The sequence below is a fragment of the Coniophora puteana genome, assembly GCF_000271625.1.
Source record: "Coniophora puteana RWD-64-598 SS2 unplaced genomic scaffold CONPUscaffold_8, whole genome shotgun sequence".
Taxonomy (NCBI): Eukaryota; Fungi; Basidiomycota; class Agaricomycetes; order Boletales; family Coniophoraceae; genus Coniophora; species Coniophora puteana.
Genome location: NW_006913060.1, coordinates 1,143,386 through 1,162,655, shown reverse-complemented (window position 1 = coordinate 1,162,655; position 19,270 = coordinate 1,143,386). Strand labels below are relative to the sequence as shown.

The window sequence follows — 19,270 nt, the reverse complement described above, 5'->3', positions numbered from 1 at the left end:
GGGAGGGAACAAGGGCGGGGAGGGGACAAGGGCGGGAAAGGGCGGGACAGTGGGAAAAGGGGACAGGGGGCAGGGCCGGAATTCACCGGAGGGGCTTAGCCAGGGCGGAGTCTGGGCGGGAGGGCGGGAGGGCGGGGGTTAATAGCCCCGGGGCGGGGTGGGACACTACTCAGGGGAGCTCAGGGGGTTCCGGCGATGTCGGGCGTAGATAGAGTCTTTATCTCGTCTAATCTAGGAACAATCGTTAATTTGATCTAATCTAAGGCGTTGGGATTACACGGAGAGTGGTATTCGGACTATGTATATAAATGGAATGGTTTCCGCCGACAAAGGCCGCTGCACCTGGGTGCATCAGCAGGTGCTCGGCAAAGGCCAAGAAGAGGCTTCGGAAGCCTCCCGCGCTTAATGTGCACGACAGGCTTTAGAAGCCTCTTCCTTGGTGACGGTCAGGTGCATAACGGCGGCGTCTACGCGGTGTGAAAGTAGTCAAAGTGCGCAGACGTGGCGCTCAGAAAAGGGGGTTTTAACAAGCCGCGCCAAAGCCGCGCGATCTGATACCCTTGAGGTTACTCTATAGCAAGCAAGAAACCGCTGGCAACATATATTTTGCATACTTTCTAAAGGTTGCTAAATTGATCTGAATCTAAATTCGAACATACCCAATGCCCATTATTAATGACGTGATAAGATAAACATATTATTATCAACAGTCGTTTTTCACTGCGAGGAAACTTGATTGCTTTTATACAACAATTAATATTTACGCACTTTACAGTGGCTTCAATAATAACCCCTTTCAATATTCTTAGATAGGAATGATTTGAGGATTCCGAATCGCCCTCAATACGCCACTAAATCTAGTGTTATTGAATGCTATTATTAGCTGCATGGCTACTCGAGAATGTGCTGTAGTAGCGCCTATTACTGCCTTTGGCCTTGTCTCAGGCCTCCTAATATTTGGTTCTGCACCACGGTGAGTAACCCATACAGTGTTTCGATTCTCTGTAACTTATTGAGTAAAGCTAAGCTCAGAGTAGACTTGCGAAGAACTGCGTACCGGTACAGGAACATCCCATCTCCGCGCCATCCTCACGATCTCACCAAAGATGACCTCCACTTCTATTGGCTTATTCGTTCGTACGTCGAGCAACATGCTGGGGAGATACGTATGGTTCGGGTCTTGGTGCTGCTTGCCAGTGTTCTCGATGGTACTGTTAATCAAGGTTGAAGGGAGTCCCTCTGGATTATCTGGGTAGCCCATGGCGCGTCCTAACAGAATTTAGCCTCATCTGCTTGTCGATCAAGGACCATCGTTTACCCAGTGCTATCAGCTCCCCCAGTGTCCCTTTCAACGAAGCTAGTGTATGTTCCTGGACCTTATCAGCCGTCACTGGTGTGACGTACGGTTCGTATCGCAATGCGCTGTCCGCTCTCGGGGCAGGACGGAAGATGGCTGTCAAAGGCGAGTCCGTGAGCGTGGAGAGCGATGAGAAAGCCACGTTCCAGAGGTTCTTGGCGAACTTCATGCGCTGTATTTCGGGCACAATTGTCAGTGTCGTGCCGCCCTTCTCCAGCATGCTGCCGAAGTCATCCAGCAACGCTTTCTCAGATGGTTTGTTCGTTGTGGTGAGGTGGTCATCGTGCCGGTATACACCCAATGTAACTCTGTCCTGCAGGCGTTACCACGTGTATCGGTCATTGTCAGGTCCTACTGGACTCCTACGCGAAGGAATGTACCCACAAAGTTATTGTGTTCGACAACGTTCCCCTTTAAGTTGGTTCCAATCCATACCACAGTACTCAGGATTCGCGGCTCTCCCTTTCCCAGCGCCTTGACGCTATGGTACAAGTCCCGCTCAACGCCCAGGCCGTTTTGCAGCAGGACGTAGACAGGCTGCTCGTGATGGCTCACATACAATGGCGAGAGTAGAGGTGCAAGCACCTGAGGCGTGGTCGCCAGCTCTGGTATTGCCTTCGTGCAGAGGATAACGTACGAGTAGGGGCGATCAGCCGCATCGGCAACTGACTTTACAACTGCAAAGACAGGGGTAGTTAAATCGGGCTGATGAGGTCACCTTCGGGTTGATAGAGCCAACTTGAAGGTACTTGTGATGCGATGATAACGCACGTACTTCGATCTGGCCGCCAGGACGTGATATCGCCATACTTCTGGCTTCGAATGTGCAGTCCCTCCGCTGTGAACGCACAGAAGCAGCTCATATGATCGGTCGAGAGATCAAAAACGTAAAATCAGGCTTACCGCATACAGTCTCATAGTTGCTTCGCGCAACGGCTGTAACATGAGCATGTCCGCTATTCTTGAGAATATACGAATCTGATGGTATCAACGAACGGTTTAGAAGTTCAGTAAATGATCATACAGCGCATGATTAGGAAGGAACGAGCGTCATAGGAAGGGAAACTGACATATTGCGCCAACAGATCCAAATCCCACGATTAAAACGTTCTTTAGATTGGCAGTGGCGCTTGATACAGACGCCATTCCGATATCCTGCGCCGTGTCTGCGTAGACTAGTGATGACGATACTTGAAGCTTGAAGACCCGGTCCGATGCGCGTCGTGCTGGAACGCAATCAAGTTGACGGGTGCTGGCAGGCGTTATCAAGATCCGACGTGCACGGAAAGGATGGGAAAGTTTCGGCAAGCTAACTTCTTTGCCAACTCACGCCGGTTTATCAAGCAAATTTGACGCCAGGGCAAGCATAACAGCGGAAAAGCGGCGAAAATAGCATGCCTTTGTATCCTTATACCTACTGGACCGTAGGAACTTGCTCGTCAATGTCGCTGCGCTTTGAAGTGAGGCAAAAGACAGTCTGCACAGCTTACTCCGAAGCTCAATTCGGCTATGAGTTACCTACTGTAGACATATCAATATATCAATCGTGGTAAATGTTAATATGAATGCGCCTCCAGGTCGGATAAAATCCTCAGAGCTGCTCTGCTCTTCTCAGAACCTCCAGAGCCTTTCCAGCTGCTATGTTTTCTGCCTCTCTTACACTCTTCCCTTCCCCCGCGAATTCCTTGCCGTCGACTAGATGCTTGCTGGTAAGCATTCATGAATTTTCTTGAACATTGAAACTTACTTTTTACAAGCGAATGCCAGGTTTCAAAGCCAGGCTTCCCAGTCGGCCATTTGCTCCATTGTACCATTCCTTGTGCTGCCGTCTTATACTTGATCTGCAGGAAGTTGTTCAAGTCCATCTTGTCTATTAAAAACAACGAAGAACTCTGTATGTCAAAATACGGCGGAAAAAGAACGATGAGAGAAACCATACAATGAGTCTGGGAGGACATATTCTGAGCGAAGAATATCGAGTCAAGGAGGGTATGAGCTTGCAGTGTCCGATTCACCCTCACCATTAAGTAGACTGGTTTTCTCTACTAACGCTCAGTCTCTCCAACGCAAGGGTGAAGACAGCGAACGGAGCTTCTCGCTCCGCGATCCCAAGTTCCTTCCTGAAAAATAAACCCCCGTTTATGCCCCTGAGGGTCAGCGGGAATCCATAGAATGACCCTGCCAGACGAAACACCTTCCATTCAAGACTATCCAAAAGACTTCGGTATTGGGCGTTTCTATGATCAGTCCCCTCGCTGGCGTCATGCTGACATCAATTAACAGTGTTTCTTCTTCTGAGGCCACTCCTCCTCATCGTGTATATGGTGCCATATTCGACAGGCAGAAGGCATCCGATTACGCTGTCAGGAATTAGCACTGTCCAAAACCTCATGTTGGGAGGGACCCTCTGGCTCGAGCCGCAGTCCCGGCATTTGTTCCATGCTATGTATAGGCAAGAAACATGCCTGACTTGCAGCTGCATATAACGTTCTGCTGATGAAAAAATCCATGACTGGATGTGAGCCCCACATGACTCCGAAGCGAGCACCCGGATTCACAGTCAGATGAAAGGGCGAGATGACATGTCCTCCTTCTCATGGGCGTCTCGCTCCGCCGGCGGCATAAGATAGACCTGATACTGATGATGCTATTACAAACCTCGTGAGGAAATTCCATTTCTGTTGCACTGTGTGTGCGCCATTTCACATTTTGGATAGCTTCCAGCTCATGATCAATAAAGCGGCCCACCTTGAAGTGTGCATGCTGCACAGGGGCTTTGGTAACGCGTGTCAATTACCGTCTATCTGAATCACTATGGATGCGTGAATAGCGGTCGGGGAGTGGTCATCCTTTTATCAATGATGACGCAGACATTAGTCAACGTGCGAAAATGAAAATTTAATTTTGATAGAGTGCTGTAGTTCAATGATCTTAAGGCGGAGATCAAAAGCCTACGTGTCAAAAACGTTGAAAGGACACGACCCGTAGTATGGGAAAGCTTAAATTAAATGCCAGGAACTTAGTTCACCGTCAGGTGAGGACGGGCCAGCGTGAGGTCCTAATCGCTGACCCCAGAACTGTATGTTCAATTTCTTCATGCCTTTATAAGCATCTCGGAGAATCTATGATCCGCAATTGCCTGTTCGAAGTATTTCCGAGGATGTAAAATTGGTGATACTAGGTTGTGATGAACAAGTGACGAACGGAGAATCTACTCGATCCCATGGCATATCGGCCTCCGGTATGATTTACCGTTGTCGCACCAGAAACTAGTACTAATTAGGTCCGCTACCAGTGGTCCACACTTCAACGGGAGTTTATCTGACTGCCGAGCGTAGCCATGGTTCATGTGAATTATCGACCGAGTGAGGACGATCATGTGAGTCCACATAGCACAGCGAGGACCCGTCGAGTAAGTTCACTGGAAGGTCTTCCGAACGTTGAGCTCGCGGTGAACGTCGAGTCATACATTTGGAGTATTTTCAGCTCGGAGCTCCGCTTTGGCGCTTGGTGTTGTGGGTCTTCTTGAATCAGGGTGTAATGTGCCTCTCAAGCAATCTTGGGGCACCCGAGGCGCCTCCTGCAGGCTCTCAATCCATAGTGAGTTACGTGGCTCCGCTCTTATTAAAAAGGCCCCAGGCACGATATATAAGAAAAATGCATATGTGCGCCAATGGCTACTTCTGTCTCTCGCAAACGCTCACTTCGGGGATATTTCATTGGCTGAATTCCTTGAAAGCGAATAACCATCAGACTGTACGATTCAGCCCTTCAGGCGCTAGAGAACTAGAGTCTGTCTGAGAGAACATCATTGAGCATGTATTGGATGTGTGCAATCTAAGCTTTGTCCGACGTTCGAGGCCTCGATTTCTTCCCCGACATCAACACCTGTGCTTTGTTGCCCAGCCCTGTCAGATGTTCATTTGTCCGAATATCAAACCTAGCGATCCTCGGCATCTGTGTCTCATGGCTAGGAATCTTGCCGGCTCCCGCCACACGAGGTTTATGGAAACTATATGTCTAGTATGCATCGTGTATATCTAGATTACATAGCACTGTTTGAGATTCGCATGTGATTGATCCACTAGATTGTACACGCACTCTAATCTACCAACCAGCGGCTCAACAGGGAGCCTGGGCATTTGCCATGTGCAGAATAACTCCGCTTCCGGATACTAGCCATGCGTCTGAAAGCGCTCGCACATATTGTATCTCGGAAGCGTAAGTAACTAAACTACTCGGTCATGGGCCGGATTAGAGTTCGAAATTCTGATCCATCAGACTGTTCGAGCAACTTTTTACCTGTTCATGTGCTCTTGACCAGCACAAGAGGTCGAAAAATTCGCAAGTTTGACGGGCTCCACAACGCGTCCACCAATGCAGTTTCCTAGAATCCAAATCCATGGTGCTCTAATGGCCCATCCTGCCAACAGTGCATCCTAGCCCGGTGTGCACAGCGGAGCCGACAAGCGTCAACATTAAGCGCTTAAGCTTTTTGCCTTCCATTGCATTCTTGCGCCCTTACTTAAGTGAGAAAGGACGAAAGAATCAAGATCTACCTCTGTAAGGCTATACGAGACACGTCGGCGGAACATGCGTTAACCGCAGGTAAGGCATATGAAAGATTTCCCTACACTGACTGAATGCAGATCTTCTACATTCTGGGGCAAGAAGAACACCTGGTGATGGAGCACGAAGATCTGGTATGTCTAGAACACATAGATAACAGCAGCATTTGGCATGAGTCGATCCTCAGAGTTCGTCCACGTTTTGAGGCCTTTGCGTTGCAGCCTGCGAGGTCACAGTGCGTGTTGTGTTTATGTTCTAGAACCTAACAAAACCCTCCGAAGAGTGTAAGAGAAGAGGCCCCGTTTCAGTAGCAAAGCACTGCCATCTCTGCGTGGGCAGCTCGGCGAGACACACCGACGATCAACGTCTGTACTACTATCGTGGAACCTGCAATGAAAAGGGAATCTACCAAAAAAAAACACAAGTCAACAACCAGCCACACGCCCTTATGATTCATGTCGTCGTTGAATCGCGTTTATTGCTCTCTGTGGTTATTACCCTATGACAGGCATGTGCAAGGTATGGTTCTTATTCCAGAAAGAGGAGTTATGAATTACACCGGGCGGAAAGGCCCAGCGCGACTTGGCGTGGCCAAAGTGCTCGTTCGTCTTTGTTTGGCTGCCGAAGGCTGAGCGAGGCTGGATATTTGCATAATTTATTTGAAGAACTGTTTGTAGATACGGTTTACATCTACAGACGAGTGCCGAGGCCAAGTGGATTGGGGGAAACTGTGTTGCGTTTTTCACGAGAGTGGTATTTCTCATTGTAGGTTACCCAACCCTTTTGTGCATTTACAATCCCGTTCATCGATGCATCGGTTGAATGGTTACGGCGTCCCCACCACGACCAATCACATCCATCGAACGAACTAGTTTGTTGCAATGGGTCCTCGCCAAATAATAGACTAAATTCCACAAAGTCATATGTAATCATGAAGCCCGCTGCCTTCCATTGCGAAATTCGGGCCGCACGACTTTCTAAGACCCTACGGATCCTGCAGCGCGCCCATATTCGTCTCCAGTATCCTAATCAACACCCTCTGTATCGGTCCCCAATGAACCCCACAATATCCACCCGCACCACATCTACTCCTCCTCGTCACTCGAACTCAAAAGCAACCGCCTCACATTCCGCACCCGCACCGGCGGCGGAGACGAAGGCACGCGCAGGCGCCTCGAGGCGTGCGCACCGTGCGCGGCCGGGACGAGATCGTGATCCATGTCCGAGCTTTCATCTCCGTCTCCGTCTTCTTCGCCATCTCCATCTTCTTCGCCATCACCACCACCGTGACCGAGGTCGTCCAGGTCAACAACCTCCGGCCCGCCGTCGTCCGTCTCGCCTAGAGCGTCCTCGTCTTCACCCTCAACATCGATATCGTGGTCCAGAGAGGCACCATCGTCGTCGACCTCCTCGATGAACGCACCACCGGGGAGATCAAGGCGTGGCAAACCGCGCGGCTGCTCGTCCTCGTCGTCGATGAAGCTGCTCTCGTACTCTTCCGAGTCCGACGACGCGCTCCCTTCGTTGAAGGCGTACGCACGATGCAGCCCGCTCGGCACACCAGCAGCAGCAGCAGCAGCAGCAGCCTCCCGCTGGCGCCGGTACCCTTCCACAACCCCTCGATAGAGCTCGTGTTGCGGGCCAAATGCCTCGTGCATGATACCCTCGACAGTCCACGCGTCGTCCTCGTCCTCGCCGCCTTCCTCGCCCTGGTCTTCATCGTCCTCGCTGTCCTCGCTCCCGTCCCCCGGACCAAACCCCGGCATATACACGCGCCGCCCATCGTCGCTGCCCACACCATGATCGTCACCCGCCCCGTCCCCGTCCTCGATGCCCATCCAGAGCGGATTATCGTATCCATCCATCACCTCCGCCGCGCTGCTCTCCCCGTCTCCCTCGTCTTCCCCGCCATGATGCATCCCGTCGTCGCCCCACCCGCCGTACCAGTACCCAGGCGCACCAAAGAACTCCGCCGGATCGACGTCCCCATCCTCGTCGGGGCTATACGGATCCCCATACATATCGATATCGTCCATCTCCTCGTCCACATCGAACTCGCCCTCCGCGTCCGCAGTGTCGATCGCATCCATAAGATCCACCGCGTCCGCGTCCTCCTCGTCCTCATCCTCCTCCTCATCCTCGTCTTCATCCTCATCTTCACCATCCTCCCCATCCAGCCGTATCCTCACCCGCCGCATCTCGTACTCATCCTCATCCTCATCCTCGTCCTCGTCCGTATCCCCAAAGTCCCACCCCAGCGGCCGATACCCCGGGTGCGCGGGGTACACCCGCCGGCAGCCCGTACACCGCCCCGCCCAGATCTCGTGCACACACTCGACGCAGCGGTATATCCCACCGTCTTCCTCGTCGAGCATCCCGCGCTCCTCCACGCTCGCGTTCGCGTTCGCATTGGCTGCGACCCCGTTAGCGTTGACGTTGGCTACGACCCCGTTCGCCCGTGCAGGCCGCGGGACCAACGGAGGCGGCGACGGCGCACGTGCATACAGCCACGGGCGACGTGCGGCCCACGGTGGATCCGTGCGCGTAGCCTCAGGGAGGAATATGCCTGACCAGGGGTCCGCGCTGCTCGCGTTTGCAGTGACAGCAGCAGCAGCAGCAGCGTCCACGCCCGAGAGCCCGCTGTCCACGAGCGCCTGCACAAGCTCCTTGACGAGCCACGCCTCCGCGGGACGGCCGCGCACCTTGGCGCGGCAGTGCGGGCACGTTTTCGTGCGCCCGATGACGTTGGGGCGGTTGGGGCGGGGTGCGCTCGCGCTTGCAGTAGGATTAGGGTTTGGGTTTGGGTTTGCGCTCTGGCCGGAACCCGAAGGTCCCGCGCCGTTCGCACTTGTGCTTGGCTCTGCGGCTGCGGCAGGTGGGGGGCCCGCGGGACGCTCCGAGGCATAGGACGGCGGGGGAGCGGTGAACCACGAGACGAGGCAGTTGTAGCACGAGACGTGGCCACAGGGGGAGAGGGTGTAGGGGCGATACAGGAGGTCGAGGCATATTTGGCACGTCGCAGTTTCGGTAAAGGTGGTTGTGAGGCGTTCGTGTGCGGTAAGTTGCTGTGTGGATGTGAATGTGGGTTGTGGGGAGGGAAAATGGGTTTGTCCGGTCCAGGAGATAGACGAGGGCGGAGATGTTCAGGTTGGGATAAGAGAGGGGTAAGTCGAGAAGACACTTGAGAGCCGATGACCACGTACCGAGTTCGCGACCAACAATTCCGCCTTGAGGTGCTCTGCATCTACTCCCTCGCTCGCAGTAGCGGTGGCGCCTGCCATTGCTGAGGACTCTGCCTGGGCAATTTCTTCGTCTTCAGCTTTAGCCTTGCCTTTCCCCTTCTATAGGATAATATACTCGTCAGCGTCAGAGACAGAATAGGGTGAGATTGAAGTAAGAAAAGTCCAAGAGACATACAGGGTCAGAAGAGGGCCCAGGCGAAGTCAAGGTGGCCGCTTCCGATACCCGCTCTTGATCGCCGGATGTATCCTCCACCTGGTAATGCGATGCGTTTCAGTAATCAAGGGTGTGAACAATAGCTAAGCCACGTACCTTTGGCAGAGGGTCGTTAACAGCCTGCTCAGGTTGAACCGAGCTGGTGTCGGGAGCGACAGCAGACACACCATCCATAGGCGGTGGTGGCTGACTGGGCCCCTCTGAGAGAGTGCGGCTGCTCGAGGGACGAACGCTGCCACTGCTACGGGGACGCTCTTGTGCGCCAACGCTGCCGTCTGTTGTTCTGGCGATGCCCCTAGAGCCAGCAAGAGTCCCTGGATTGGCAGTCCCATTGTGATCGACGATGGGCGTCTTGCGCTTCTTTTTCTGCCTGCGCTTTCTCTCCTTGGAATCTCTGCGCCTGAGGGGCGATTCTGGGCGCCCGCCCACTGAGGAAAGCGTCTGCTGAGAGGCAGGCTTCTGACGTTTGGCGGTGGAGTTGGGCGCGGATGTGCCTGCGTCGGTATCGGAGGGGGTGTCGGAGGGGGAGCCTGGTCTGGGGCGCTTTTTTGAGGGGCCTGGGAGGGGATCAGGGGTGTTGCGCGTTGTTGAGCGCGTTGCAGCAGGCATTGTGGGCGATGAGAGGGTGCGTTGTGGGAGTGGAAGAGGGGCGGGATGGAGTGGAGGATGCTCGCAGGAGACAACAATGGCCGACGCGTTTCTGGCGGTGGATTACCACGCCACCACGGGCATCGGCGTCTGGCGATGGGCGGCCCAATGAGAAGCGTAAATTCATTTTGTATCCCGGGCAAATATCAGCGTATTTTCGGAGATTCAGACGAGTGCCTTGCTGGCGCTTCTTCACTTCGGGGGTAAATTTGATTTTTAGGCCTGATTGCAAGTGGATAATACATAAGCTGCATTCTGTTCTTCTCCTCCAGCCTCTAGTGTATATCCCTGTCCCTATTCCCCAGACAGCGCACGCCGTCAACTCCCTATCCCGATGTCGTCCACACGCCAGACTCTCTTTTCCACAGACGACCACGACGACGACCGCACTACTAACTCCACCTCCTCCACGTCCCTCGACCCCGGGTACGTCCCCGCGGCAGCACGCTACTCCCGCCCCCTGCGCCCGTTGACCGTGCGCAGCAATGCCACGCCAGACTTCTCTGCACAACCCAGTGCAGCCCTCCAGACGCCCTCACCCTTTGGGCCATTCCCAACCATAGACCCCCCGCAGAGTTCATCCACGCCCACCAACGCCGTCGCATCACGGCAGCAGCTCCTGCGCAGCACTAGTCGCAACATATCCCCCATGGCCCTCGAGAAGGGCGAGCTGGTCGCCGACGACGAGACACTCGTCGACTCTGACGGCGCCCGCTCCTCCGTTTTCGACCACGACCCAACGCCCGACGAGAAGCCCTCGCTACCCCCGGCTGCCCTCCCTTCTCCCACCAGCGCCGCGGGTCTCGGCGAGGAAACGCCGCTCGCCCAGTTCCTCAACTCGGAGCCCTTCTGGCTGCTGCTGTACTTCACCTTCAATCTCGTCCTCACGCTCTACAACAAGATCGTACTCGTCAAGTTCCCCTTCCCGTACACACTCACCGCCCTCCATGCCCTCTGCGGCACTATCGGCGGCGGCGCCCTCCTCCGCATGGGCTTCTTCACCCCCGCGGTCCTCACGGACAGGGAGAATCTCGCTCTCGTCGCGTTCAGCGTGCTCTACACCGTCAACATCGCCGTGAGCAACATCTCGCTCCAGCTCGTCACGGTCCCGGTGCGTCTCTTTGTTCTGCCTTCTCGCTATCTTTGCCGCTGTTCTCACCGGGCCTTGTATCCCTCGCTCTGGTTGCACACTGGACGCTCCACAGTTCCACCAGGTCGTGCGCGCGGCCACGCCGCTCTTCATTATCTTGTTCAATTTGATTCTCTTCGGCACTGGAAGCAGCAAGATGAAGTTCGCATCCCTTGTCCCTGTTATCGCTGGCGTCGGATTCGCGTGAGTCTTTTCATTCCCTCCCCTTGCCCTGTGGCATCGTCCCGTCCCTGTTTCGAATCCATGCTTCGCCGGTCCTTGCCCCTGTGCCTTCCCTTCCCCGCTATGCGCCATTGGTGGCATGCTATCCGGGGTTTGGATTGCTTTTCCTGCATCTCGCGAGTATTTTTGAATCCGCAGCTGACTTGTCAACGTTTTCCCCTCTGGCATTGGCTTGGCGCTGACACCTCGATATGGCAACCCGGTATCGGTGATGTCACGCTTTCTGTCCCCGATCACCACCTCTTAATCGCGTCGTCGTCCATGCTGATAACGACGAACCGATGATCCGCCGACCTACGCCCGTTTTTACGCGCCCGACACCGTCATCGTAATCACTATCACCCCGCAAACACAGCACGTACGGCGACTACTACGCCACGCCCACCGGCCTGCTCCTCACCCTCCTCGGCACCGTCCTCGCCGCGCTCAAAACGATATACACCTCCATCCTGCAATCGCGCGCGCCCACGTCGCCGCCGGACGCGCCCCCCTCGGCCGTGACGACGATCCGCGCGTGGCTCATCCCGCCGCGCCTCGCGCTGCACCCGCTCGACCTGCTCTGCCGCATGGCGCCGCTGGCGTTTGCGCAGTGTGTTATACTAGCGCAGCTCTCGGGCGAGCTCGGAAGGGTGCACGAGTGGAGCAGTGCGGAGATGGATATGGAGAGGGCGGCGGGGTTGTTGTTTAATGGGGCGATTGCGTTTGGGCTGAATATTGTTAGTTTTACGGCGAATAGGAAGGTGGGGCCGTTGAGTATTACTGTTGCGGGTGAGTTTTTGGTTTTTGGATTGTGTTTTGTCGGTTTCTTTGCGTGTTTGGCTTGGTCCGGGCGGTTACTGACTACCGTCTTCTTTGTCTCTCTTTGCTCTCCCGCCGATCTATCCTCGTCCCGACTTGCACCCGTTCTGATGACCAACGCTATTCTTGCTGCTATCCTTATCTCTCCTGAACGCGACCAACAGCGAACGTCAAGCAAGTCCTGAGCGTCTTCCTCGCCGTCGCGATCTTCGACCTCGTCATCTCGCCCACGAACGGGTTCGGCATCTTCCTCACGCTCGGCGGCGGCGCCTGGTACGCCGTCGTCGACTTCCGCGAGAAGCGGCGCAGGCGCGCGGGCGCTGGTGCGCGGTGAGCGCTAGCGCTGGCTTTGCCACTTGGTGTCGCAAGCGCGAGTGCGCGCTGGATTATAGGGATTTTACTTTTTTACTATGAGTTTTATTATGCTGGCCTTTATTGGTTTATTCGGCTTCCCCTTTTTTGTTCGTTCTTCATTCATTCCAATCCTTTGATCGTTTACTGTCGTTTAATCTTTTTTTCCTTTTCACTACATACTACGTTTCCGAGACTTTCTGTCTAGATAACCACCCTTCCCAACCTCCCTCTTCTTTCTTTCTTTTACGGTTTGTGTTTGGATTATAGGTTACGCGATTGAGATAGGACGCACGCACGCGCGTTTAGAAGAGCGAGGAAACACAGTCTTCGAGGGCGGTTGGCCGGGCGAGCGAGGATAGAACAGAAGGAACGCAATCGATCAGAACGCTGCTGTAATCATACTACTGTCTAGCTCCTCTGCAGCACACCGAGGACGTGTCTTGGCGCCGTGGTGGCGCTCTCAATGCCTCTTCTGTCGCCGCCAATCGCCACTGCGTTCAATCGCGACGTCACAGACAACAGACGCGCGCATGTCTTTGGTCCGCAGCAACCTCCCCGCTCCGATCTTCTACTTTTCGGTATAGACGGGCGTCTATCTTATCGCAGGCGACCTCGACCCCGACCCCTCGCCGGCACCGGCACTGGTCATCTGGATCGATTCTAGTTCAAATGGGCTGCTCCCGCCGGCTGCAGGGCAGGCTGTTTGTTCGTACCTCGGCGTCTACCAGCGTGTACCTGGGCCTGCCTCCCAGGTTCCCTCCTCTTCTTACCCCGTGCTGCTTATCTCTGTCTGTTCACGCGTTTCACCTTACCATCAGCATCAGCACTACCACATGAACAGCTCAAAGAAGAGGAACGGGTGGACGGACGGACGGACGAATCATCTTCCCCCACCCTATCATATCCCATCCCATCCCCGATCTAGACAATCCGAAAGTCTCGACACGACCCACGCGTTCCTTGCAGGCCAGAGGACGCCGCTACGCTACGCTATTTTATTTTACTTACTATAGATCTCCGCTCGTTTCATGTCCAACTTTTGTGTCTGTCGTTTCTATATACATACATACATACTATCTGAACCCAACCTACGTACATCCTGAATTGATTGTGCTCGTTGTTCGTTGTTCGTTGGACGGTGGGTCGACGTCATCTATTTATATCCCGTCCTCGGTTTCATTTTTCCAGTTCGATTTGTTGCATGACTGTCTTTTGGTAGCACCGAGTGCGATATGTCGTGCGGCTGAGGACGATGGCGGTGTCTTGCCGTGAATGGTGAGAAATTGTACTCGTATGTTGGATGTGTAGTTCTGCAGATGTACGCTCGTATGTCCTCATGGCAAAGGAGCGTTAGTTGCGCTGGAGCGCTGGGAACTAGGACATTGTGAGATTCCGTGCGACGGGTTTTGCATGGTGTCGGAATCGCAATAATACACGTGTCCTAGAGTGACCCCCAGTGAGTCGTAGGCGAGATACTGAGATTGTGTTGTTTTTCTTGACGTGTCGTCTTCAGCCGGTGACATGGCAGTGCACGCTCGGAATCAGGCGCTCCGCGCCGTGCGTATGATAGGGTGTGTCATTCGCACTTTGTTCATATAAACAGGGAGAAGATTGAGCGCCGGGTACGAATGATTATATCGCCACTGTATCACTTCGAGCAAGTTTCCTGTGGATTGATCTGTCTAGAATTGCAATGATCAGCTCTATTTAGATACACGGAGCTTGCAGCTGCTTAAGGAATTCGCCCAGAGTTAATATATTAAACGGTGAACCGGTATGTACTGTCTAGTTCTGGTTTCTGGTTCAGCGCCCCAGCGGCGATCAGAGCGGCACTCGCACAAATTGCATTATTATCTACTAGTATAGACAACGCCGTCTACTTTACCTTCATGAAATCTAATTCAGCAATGCTTTGGATAAGCCGCTGGGAATATGAATTAATCATCGGGAAACTCCTGTGAGGATAGCAATGAGTCAGATGAACGCTAAGCACTCAACGTGGGCACTTTCTCTAGTGCTTTGGTCATTGATGCATCTTAATCGGCACCTATGATCCGGAGACCTATCAAAGTCCTCGGGGTTAAAAGTGATAGATTCCAATGTCATATAGCTTTGTTCTTACGCCTGTCATTGCTATTGCGAAGGGACTAATTAAGGTTACATGCGAGCACGTACAAACAGAAAGTCCAAGGACTAGGACAGAATGTGCAGTAGCAAATGATAGGAGGGGACAGGAGCAGGTGGCCCGGGCCATGAGGTAGTTGGAGTGTCCAAAAGCTCTGAAGATCTGATGGGCGCAGCTTTGGTGGGTCTGGCGTGGGGGCGTAGCCATTTGCCGTGGATTAGGAGGCCGTGGCCTGTCAGTATACTTATTACACGCCATCTCTTTCACATTTCATTCTTGCTACCCCCCCACCATGCCTCTCCTTGCCATTTCCAATAACTGTATCCGATTCTTTTGTCAAGACGATGAAGACTGACCAAGGGTCTCGTTATGCATCTGGTACAAGTCCTCCAGGGCCACGACACATAGCTGATAGTTGCTCTGCCTCCTAGTTTCATTGAAGACGGTCTACGTCTGGTATTATAGTATGTAGTCTTGCTCCTGACACACTGGCTCGTTTATGGTATAACATATAAGTACACCAACAGTGTTGACGCTCAGCCACGAGGTAAGCAGTTAGCACACTCACACTCCAATTGTCGATTTCTCAACGGGGTCTCTACATCACAGGTGGAGGTTTGGGCGAGTGCAATTTGTGCTACCCGTTCGCACATTTGAAGTTTACACGTGTTCCTGGAATAGAAAACAAAGTTCAAGCTGCAGAAAGTTCTATTTCTTTTTGTACGATCTGCTTTGGTGTTGTTCATAAAAATGGTTTTGCTTACAAGCTAGGAACACTTCCAGTACCGATACTTTTGCCTGCTTTCTTGTATTCTATGGGCATGTAGTAAGTGATATATTATCTGCACCATTTATATACTCATTGAAACTCGCTAATAAGCTCAGTACCTCTGATTGCTTTGGGGACAAATCATTGGTATGCACCCTGAGTCATAATGTTTCTTGGGTGGAAACTCATTGGTTTTGTTAGGTGTGAGAGATAGGAGTTGCATCTAGTCAACATCGAACTTCTACTCATATTACCTGTGCAATAGGTTATGCTATCGAAGTCATCAACACAATAACAGGTACTGTTTTACCCAAATAAACAAACATATAGTCTTAATTGTATGTTAGATATCATTGTAGGAATCAGTGCAGAAGGTTAGCAGAACCCTGATCTGAAACAATGAATAATTCATGGCCGTTTTTGCAGTGATTCTTCTAAGTCATCTATTATCGATCTTCTCTTATGGTAAGTAAACCAGTGGGATAGTGTTGACATACGCCGGATCGAGGCGAACACAGCCACCGCGGGAATACGATCCCGCGCGTGGAAGACGCCCGAATAGCCCGACGGGCGCTCGCGTTGGTGCATACGGGGATCGAGCAAGTACACTACGCTCGATCCGCCTGTGCCACGGAAATGTAGATACAGACATACACAAGGCCAGTGCGTTCGTGTCGAACGCACTGACCAATTCCCTTAGTTAGATACGAACGGGAAAGTAGTATAAATAAGTGAATATATTCGAAGGGAGAATCTATCTCTTCCCCGGAATACATCCGTACGAGCGTCGACTAGACGCGCGCTAGCTACTCGATTTACAAAAGGTTATGAGCCCCGTCGGGTTCTAGCCGACGTTCAACTTCCCCATCACACATCTTCTCATGGATATCAACGATCCTCCCATCAGCATGGGGACCACTCCTGATCCCGACATAACTCAGGGTGACCCGCCAACGGCGGCAACCCCACACTTGTCACCTCGTTCCACAGCGAGCGAGGGACACATACATGTGCCTGACATCCCCCCGTTAAGCGAGGGACGTCAGAACACGGTTTCAGGCACGCTAAAAATAGTGTTCCCAAAGAATGATACACCCCATGAGAATATGATCGCATTACTGCGGTCAGACTACAAATCGGTTGCTATAATGACCGATAAGGACAAACTCAGGACTACAACCGAGCAGCAGACCAATTGGATCCCGTGGAAGCGCAGGCTCCACCGGCTTCTTGATGTTGCCGGCTGTCTTCCCTTTGTCATGGGAAATTACCCCAAGTCCATGTGTCGCACACCAAGCGAGCGGATTTTGTGGAGCCGGCGCGATGCTGTCGCGAAATACCTTATCAGTGGCTCGATTAGCGATGAGCTATCTACACACGCTGACTCAGTGGGTGATGATGCGCTCATCGATGAGCACGCTGCCGACATCTGGCAGCGGCTCAAAGAAGCATTCGAGCTACGGTCCGGACAGCATGTAACAACACTGTACCGAAGGCTATACGATAAGCGAGCCGATGACTCCACACAGATCCTGAAGCACCTTCTAGAATTGATGGAGCTTCGTAACCAGATCGCTGCTTCCGTATCCAATCCCGCGGACCGCGTACCTGAGCGAATGTTCCAGAACATCGTTCTAACCGCACTACCGGTCTCCTGGTCCAACTGGACAGGGGGCTTCTTTGCTATACGAGGAAACTCCCAGAACATTGTTCGACAATCCACACAGGAGCTGCTCTCCCTCATTCGGGAGGAGTCGGCCCGGATCCAGGAACATAACGAAGAAGCTAACTATACTTCTTCCCCTCAGAAACGGCAACGCGGCCCGGGCGGAGTTTCTAACTCCAGATCCGGTCCCTCGGTACCAATGAGATGTACTTACTGCTTACTGAGGGGGCACCTTGTTGCCACGTGTAAAAACAAAGACAAACCGAAGTGCCCGCACTGCGGCTACACCAATCACACAGCAGATCAATGCCGCTTCCGGCGCGACCAAAAGGGGAAAGCGCCAGAATCGGGTGGGGGACAGAAGCGGAAGCGCGAAGAAGAAGCGCGCAGTGCTGATGAAGCCAATAGTGCTGATCACGTCGATTTTGACGCGGCATTTAATACGCTTAATTTAGACACTGCTTCTGATGTCGAGATGGATGACCATGAATCTACTACTTCCTACTATGATTGGGTGAGCGACTCAGGAACCACATCACACATATGTGCCGACATCAGCGCATTTAATGAATATAAGCCCCTAAGTAATAAGAAAATAATCGGCCTTGGCGCAATAATAGAAGCGCGAGGCATAGGCACTATACTTGTGCGGACGAAGGTTTAAGGAACCACGCGTATGCTAAAATTAACTGATGTACTCCACATCCCCGAGGCATCACGAAACCTTAATCACGAAACCTTCTATCTGTTTCACGTTTTGATCAGACCGGCGGCAAAGCCATATATGGAAATAGCCAAGTCAAACTAATTGACTCAGATGGCGACACACTTGCTGTTGGCACACTCAAAAATAAACTATATTACTTCTCATTTGAGGTACTACATGCGCGAGAACATGCAAATGTAGCCAAAGCGTCCACTTCCCACACATGGGAAGAGTGGCATAAACGCTTTGGACACATCAGTGTCGAAAGCATCAAGCATCTCCAAAAAGAAGGATTAGTAAGCGGACTAAATATAGCCGAAAGTCCAGAACACTTTGATTGCTCGGCATGCACAGCCACTAAACTCACGAGAACTCCGCACCCAAAAGAAGCGGAGCACCGATCCGAAGTACCGGGTGAACGAATCCACACCGATCTGTGGGGTCCGGCCCGAACCGAGTCACTTGACAAAAATAGATACTACATGTCGGTTATTGATGATTGCACGCGGCACTCACATGTCATACCTCTAAAAAATAAAGGGGAGGCAGCCGATAAACTAAAGCAATATATTGAGTTTATTGAACGACAGTGGACTTATAAAATAAAGCGAATACGTGCCGATAATGGCCGCGAATATATAAATGAAAACCTAACTACATATTGTAACAACAAAGGGATAGCAATTGAGACAACTGCACCCTATGCGCACCAACAAAACGGCGTTGCCGAGCGCTTCAATAGAACCTATATGGAGCTAGCACGTGCTATGCTCCACGCACGAACATTACCTCTATTTTTGTGGTCATATGCTGTTACACATGCGGCATACTTACGTAATCGCGCTTTCACGCGTGCCTTGCCTGGCATCACTCCAGCACAACGCTGGCTCGGTGAGAAGCCTGATGTCTCACACCTCCGCGAGTTTGGCTCGCGTGTATATGTCCTTATAGAAGGACAAAATATATCTAAATTAGAACCTAGAGCGGAGCCTTACATTTTTGTAGGGTACTCTGATGGGTCCAAAGCCATAAAATATTATGACGCGCGAAAACGATCGGTAAAGATCTCGCGCAATTACCAATTTCTAAATATGGAAGATATACCAATTCCCGCACCAGAGGCTCGGCGCGAGGGGGAGCAGGAAGAGATACCGAAAAATCTCGGCACTACAACCGCACCTCCACCCCTTGATGCCGAAATTGAGCCTCGGCGCAGCAAGCGCCCAAAACAAACACACGACTATAGTAAATTAAATGATCCGTCGCCCGAGATAGACAACGAGAAGCCTCCCGAACTCACCGAGTTTGTATGTGAAGGCCCAGACATTGATGATCGGCAGGCTCCTACGCAGCCGTCACTGAGAGGAGAGTAGCTTATCCTAGGGCGCGGTAGACTCAGCAGAATCCGCGACAAGTCTTTCAAGTAGCGATTGAAACTCAAGCCGTAGCT

The 19,270-nt window shown here is 52.5% G+C and overlaps 4 protein-coding genes across 4 annotated transcripts; 2 read left to right on the top strand and 2 right to left on the bottom strand.

Moving 5' to 3' along the window:
* Window positions 1–850: 850 nt before the first annotated feature.
* On the bottom strand, window positions 851–2,611 carry CONPUDRAFT_106519 (ApbA-domain-containing protein). Its single transcript, XM_007771970.1, has 7 exons — window positions 2,428–2,611; window positions 2,261–2,335; window positions 2,133–2,195; window positions 1,742–2,034; window positions 1,319–1,670; window positions 1,058–1,269; window positions 851–1,002 (listed from the first exon to the last, which is right to left on the bottom strand). The coding sequence occupies exons 1-7, from the start codon at window positions 2,501–2,503 to the stop codon at window positions 922–924; spliced, it is 1,152 nt and encodes a 383-aa protein (XP_007770160.1). The 5' UTR covers window positions 2,504–2,611; the 3' UTR covers window positions 851–921.
* A 4,055-nt stretch (window positions 2,612–6,666) lies between these two features.
* Window positions 6,667–9,991, bottom strand: CONPUDRAFT_166517 (uncharacterized protein; the record flags this gene model as incomplete). Its single annotated transcript, XM_007771969.1, has 4 exons — window positions 6,667–8,991; window positions 9,130–9,267; window positions 9,344–9,421; window positions 9,479–9,991. 4 exons carry the CDS (start codon window positions 9,989–9,991, stop codon window positions 7,012–7,014), a joined length of 2,709 nt encoding a protein of 902 aa, XP_007770159.1. The 3' UTR covers window positions 6,667–7,011.
* Window positions 9,992–10,635: 644 nt separating this feature from the next.
* CONPUDRAFT_126269 (TPT-domain-containing protein) lies at window positions 10,636–13,638 on the top strand. Its single transcript, XM_007771968.1, has 4 exons — window positions 10,636–11,141; window positions 11,236–11,363; window positions 11,758–12,170; window positions 12,365–13,638. Exons 1-4 carry the CDS (start codon window positions 10,680–10,682, stop codon window positions 12,532–12,534), a joined length of 1,173 nt encoding a protein of 390 aa, XP_007770158.1. The 5' UTR covers window positions 10,636–10,679; the 3' UTR covers window positions 12,535–13,638.
* A 2,691-nt stretch (window positions 13,639–16,329) lies between these two features.
* Window positions 16,330–17,317, top strand: CONPUDRAFT_155215 (uncharacterized protein; the record flags this gene model as incomplete). Its single annotated transcript, XM_007771967.1, has 2 exons — window positions 16,330–17,201; window positions 17,257–17,317. The coding sequence occupies 2 exons, from the start codon at window positions 16,330–16,332 to the stop codon at window positions 17,315–17,317; spliced, it is 933 nt and encodes a 310-aa protein (XP_007770157.1).
* Between the last annotated feature and the right edge of the window lie 1,953 nt (window positions 17,318–19,270).

Excerpts from the sequence above, each read along its gene's own strand:
- CONPUDRAFT_106519 (XM_007771970.1), bottom strand. The coding sequence starts at position 2,503 with ATGGCGTCTGTATCAAGCGCCACTGCCAATCTAAAGAACGTTTTAATC. Across the intron at positions 1,671-1,741 it reads TTGTCGAACACAATAACTTT|GACAGAGTTACATTGGGTGT; the intron begins GTGGGTACATTC and ends TAACGCCTGCAG. Across the intron at positions 1,003-1,057 it reads GATGGGATGTTCCTGTACCG|AGAATCGAAACACTGTATGG; the intron begins GTACGCAGTTCT and ends AATAAGTTACAG.
- CONPUDRAFT_126269 (XM_007771968.1), top strand. The coding sequence starts at position 10,680 with ATGGCCCTCGAGAAGGGCGAGCTGGTCGCCGACGACGAGACACTCGTC. Across the intron at positions 11,142-11,235 it reads TCCAGCTCGTCACGGTCCCG|TTCCACCAGGTCGTGCGCGC; the intron begins GTGCGTCTCTTT and ends GACGCTCCACAG. Across the intron at positions 12,171-12,364 it reads GTTGAGTATTACTGTTGCGG|CGAACGTCAAGCAAGTCCTG; the intron begins GTGAGTTTTTGG and ends CGCGACCAACAG.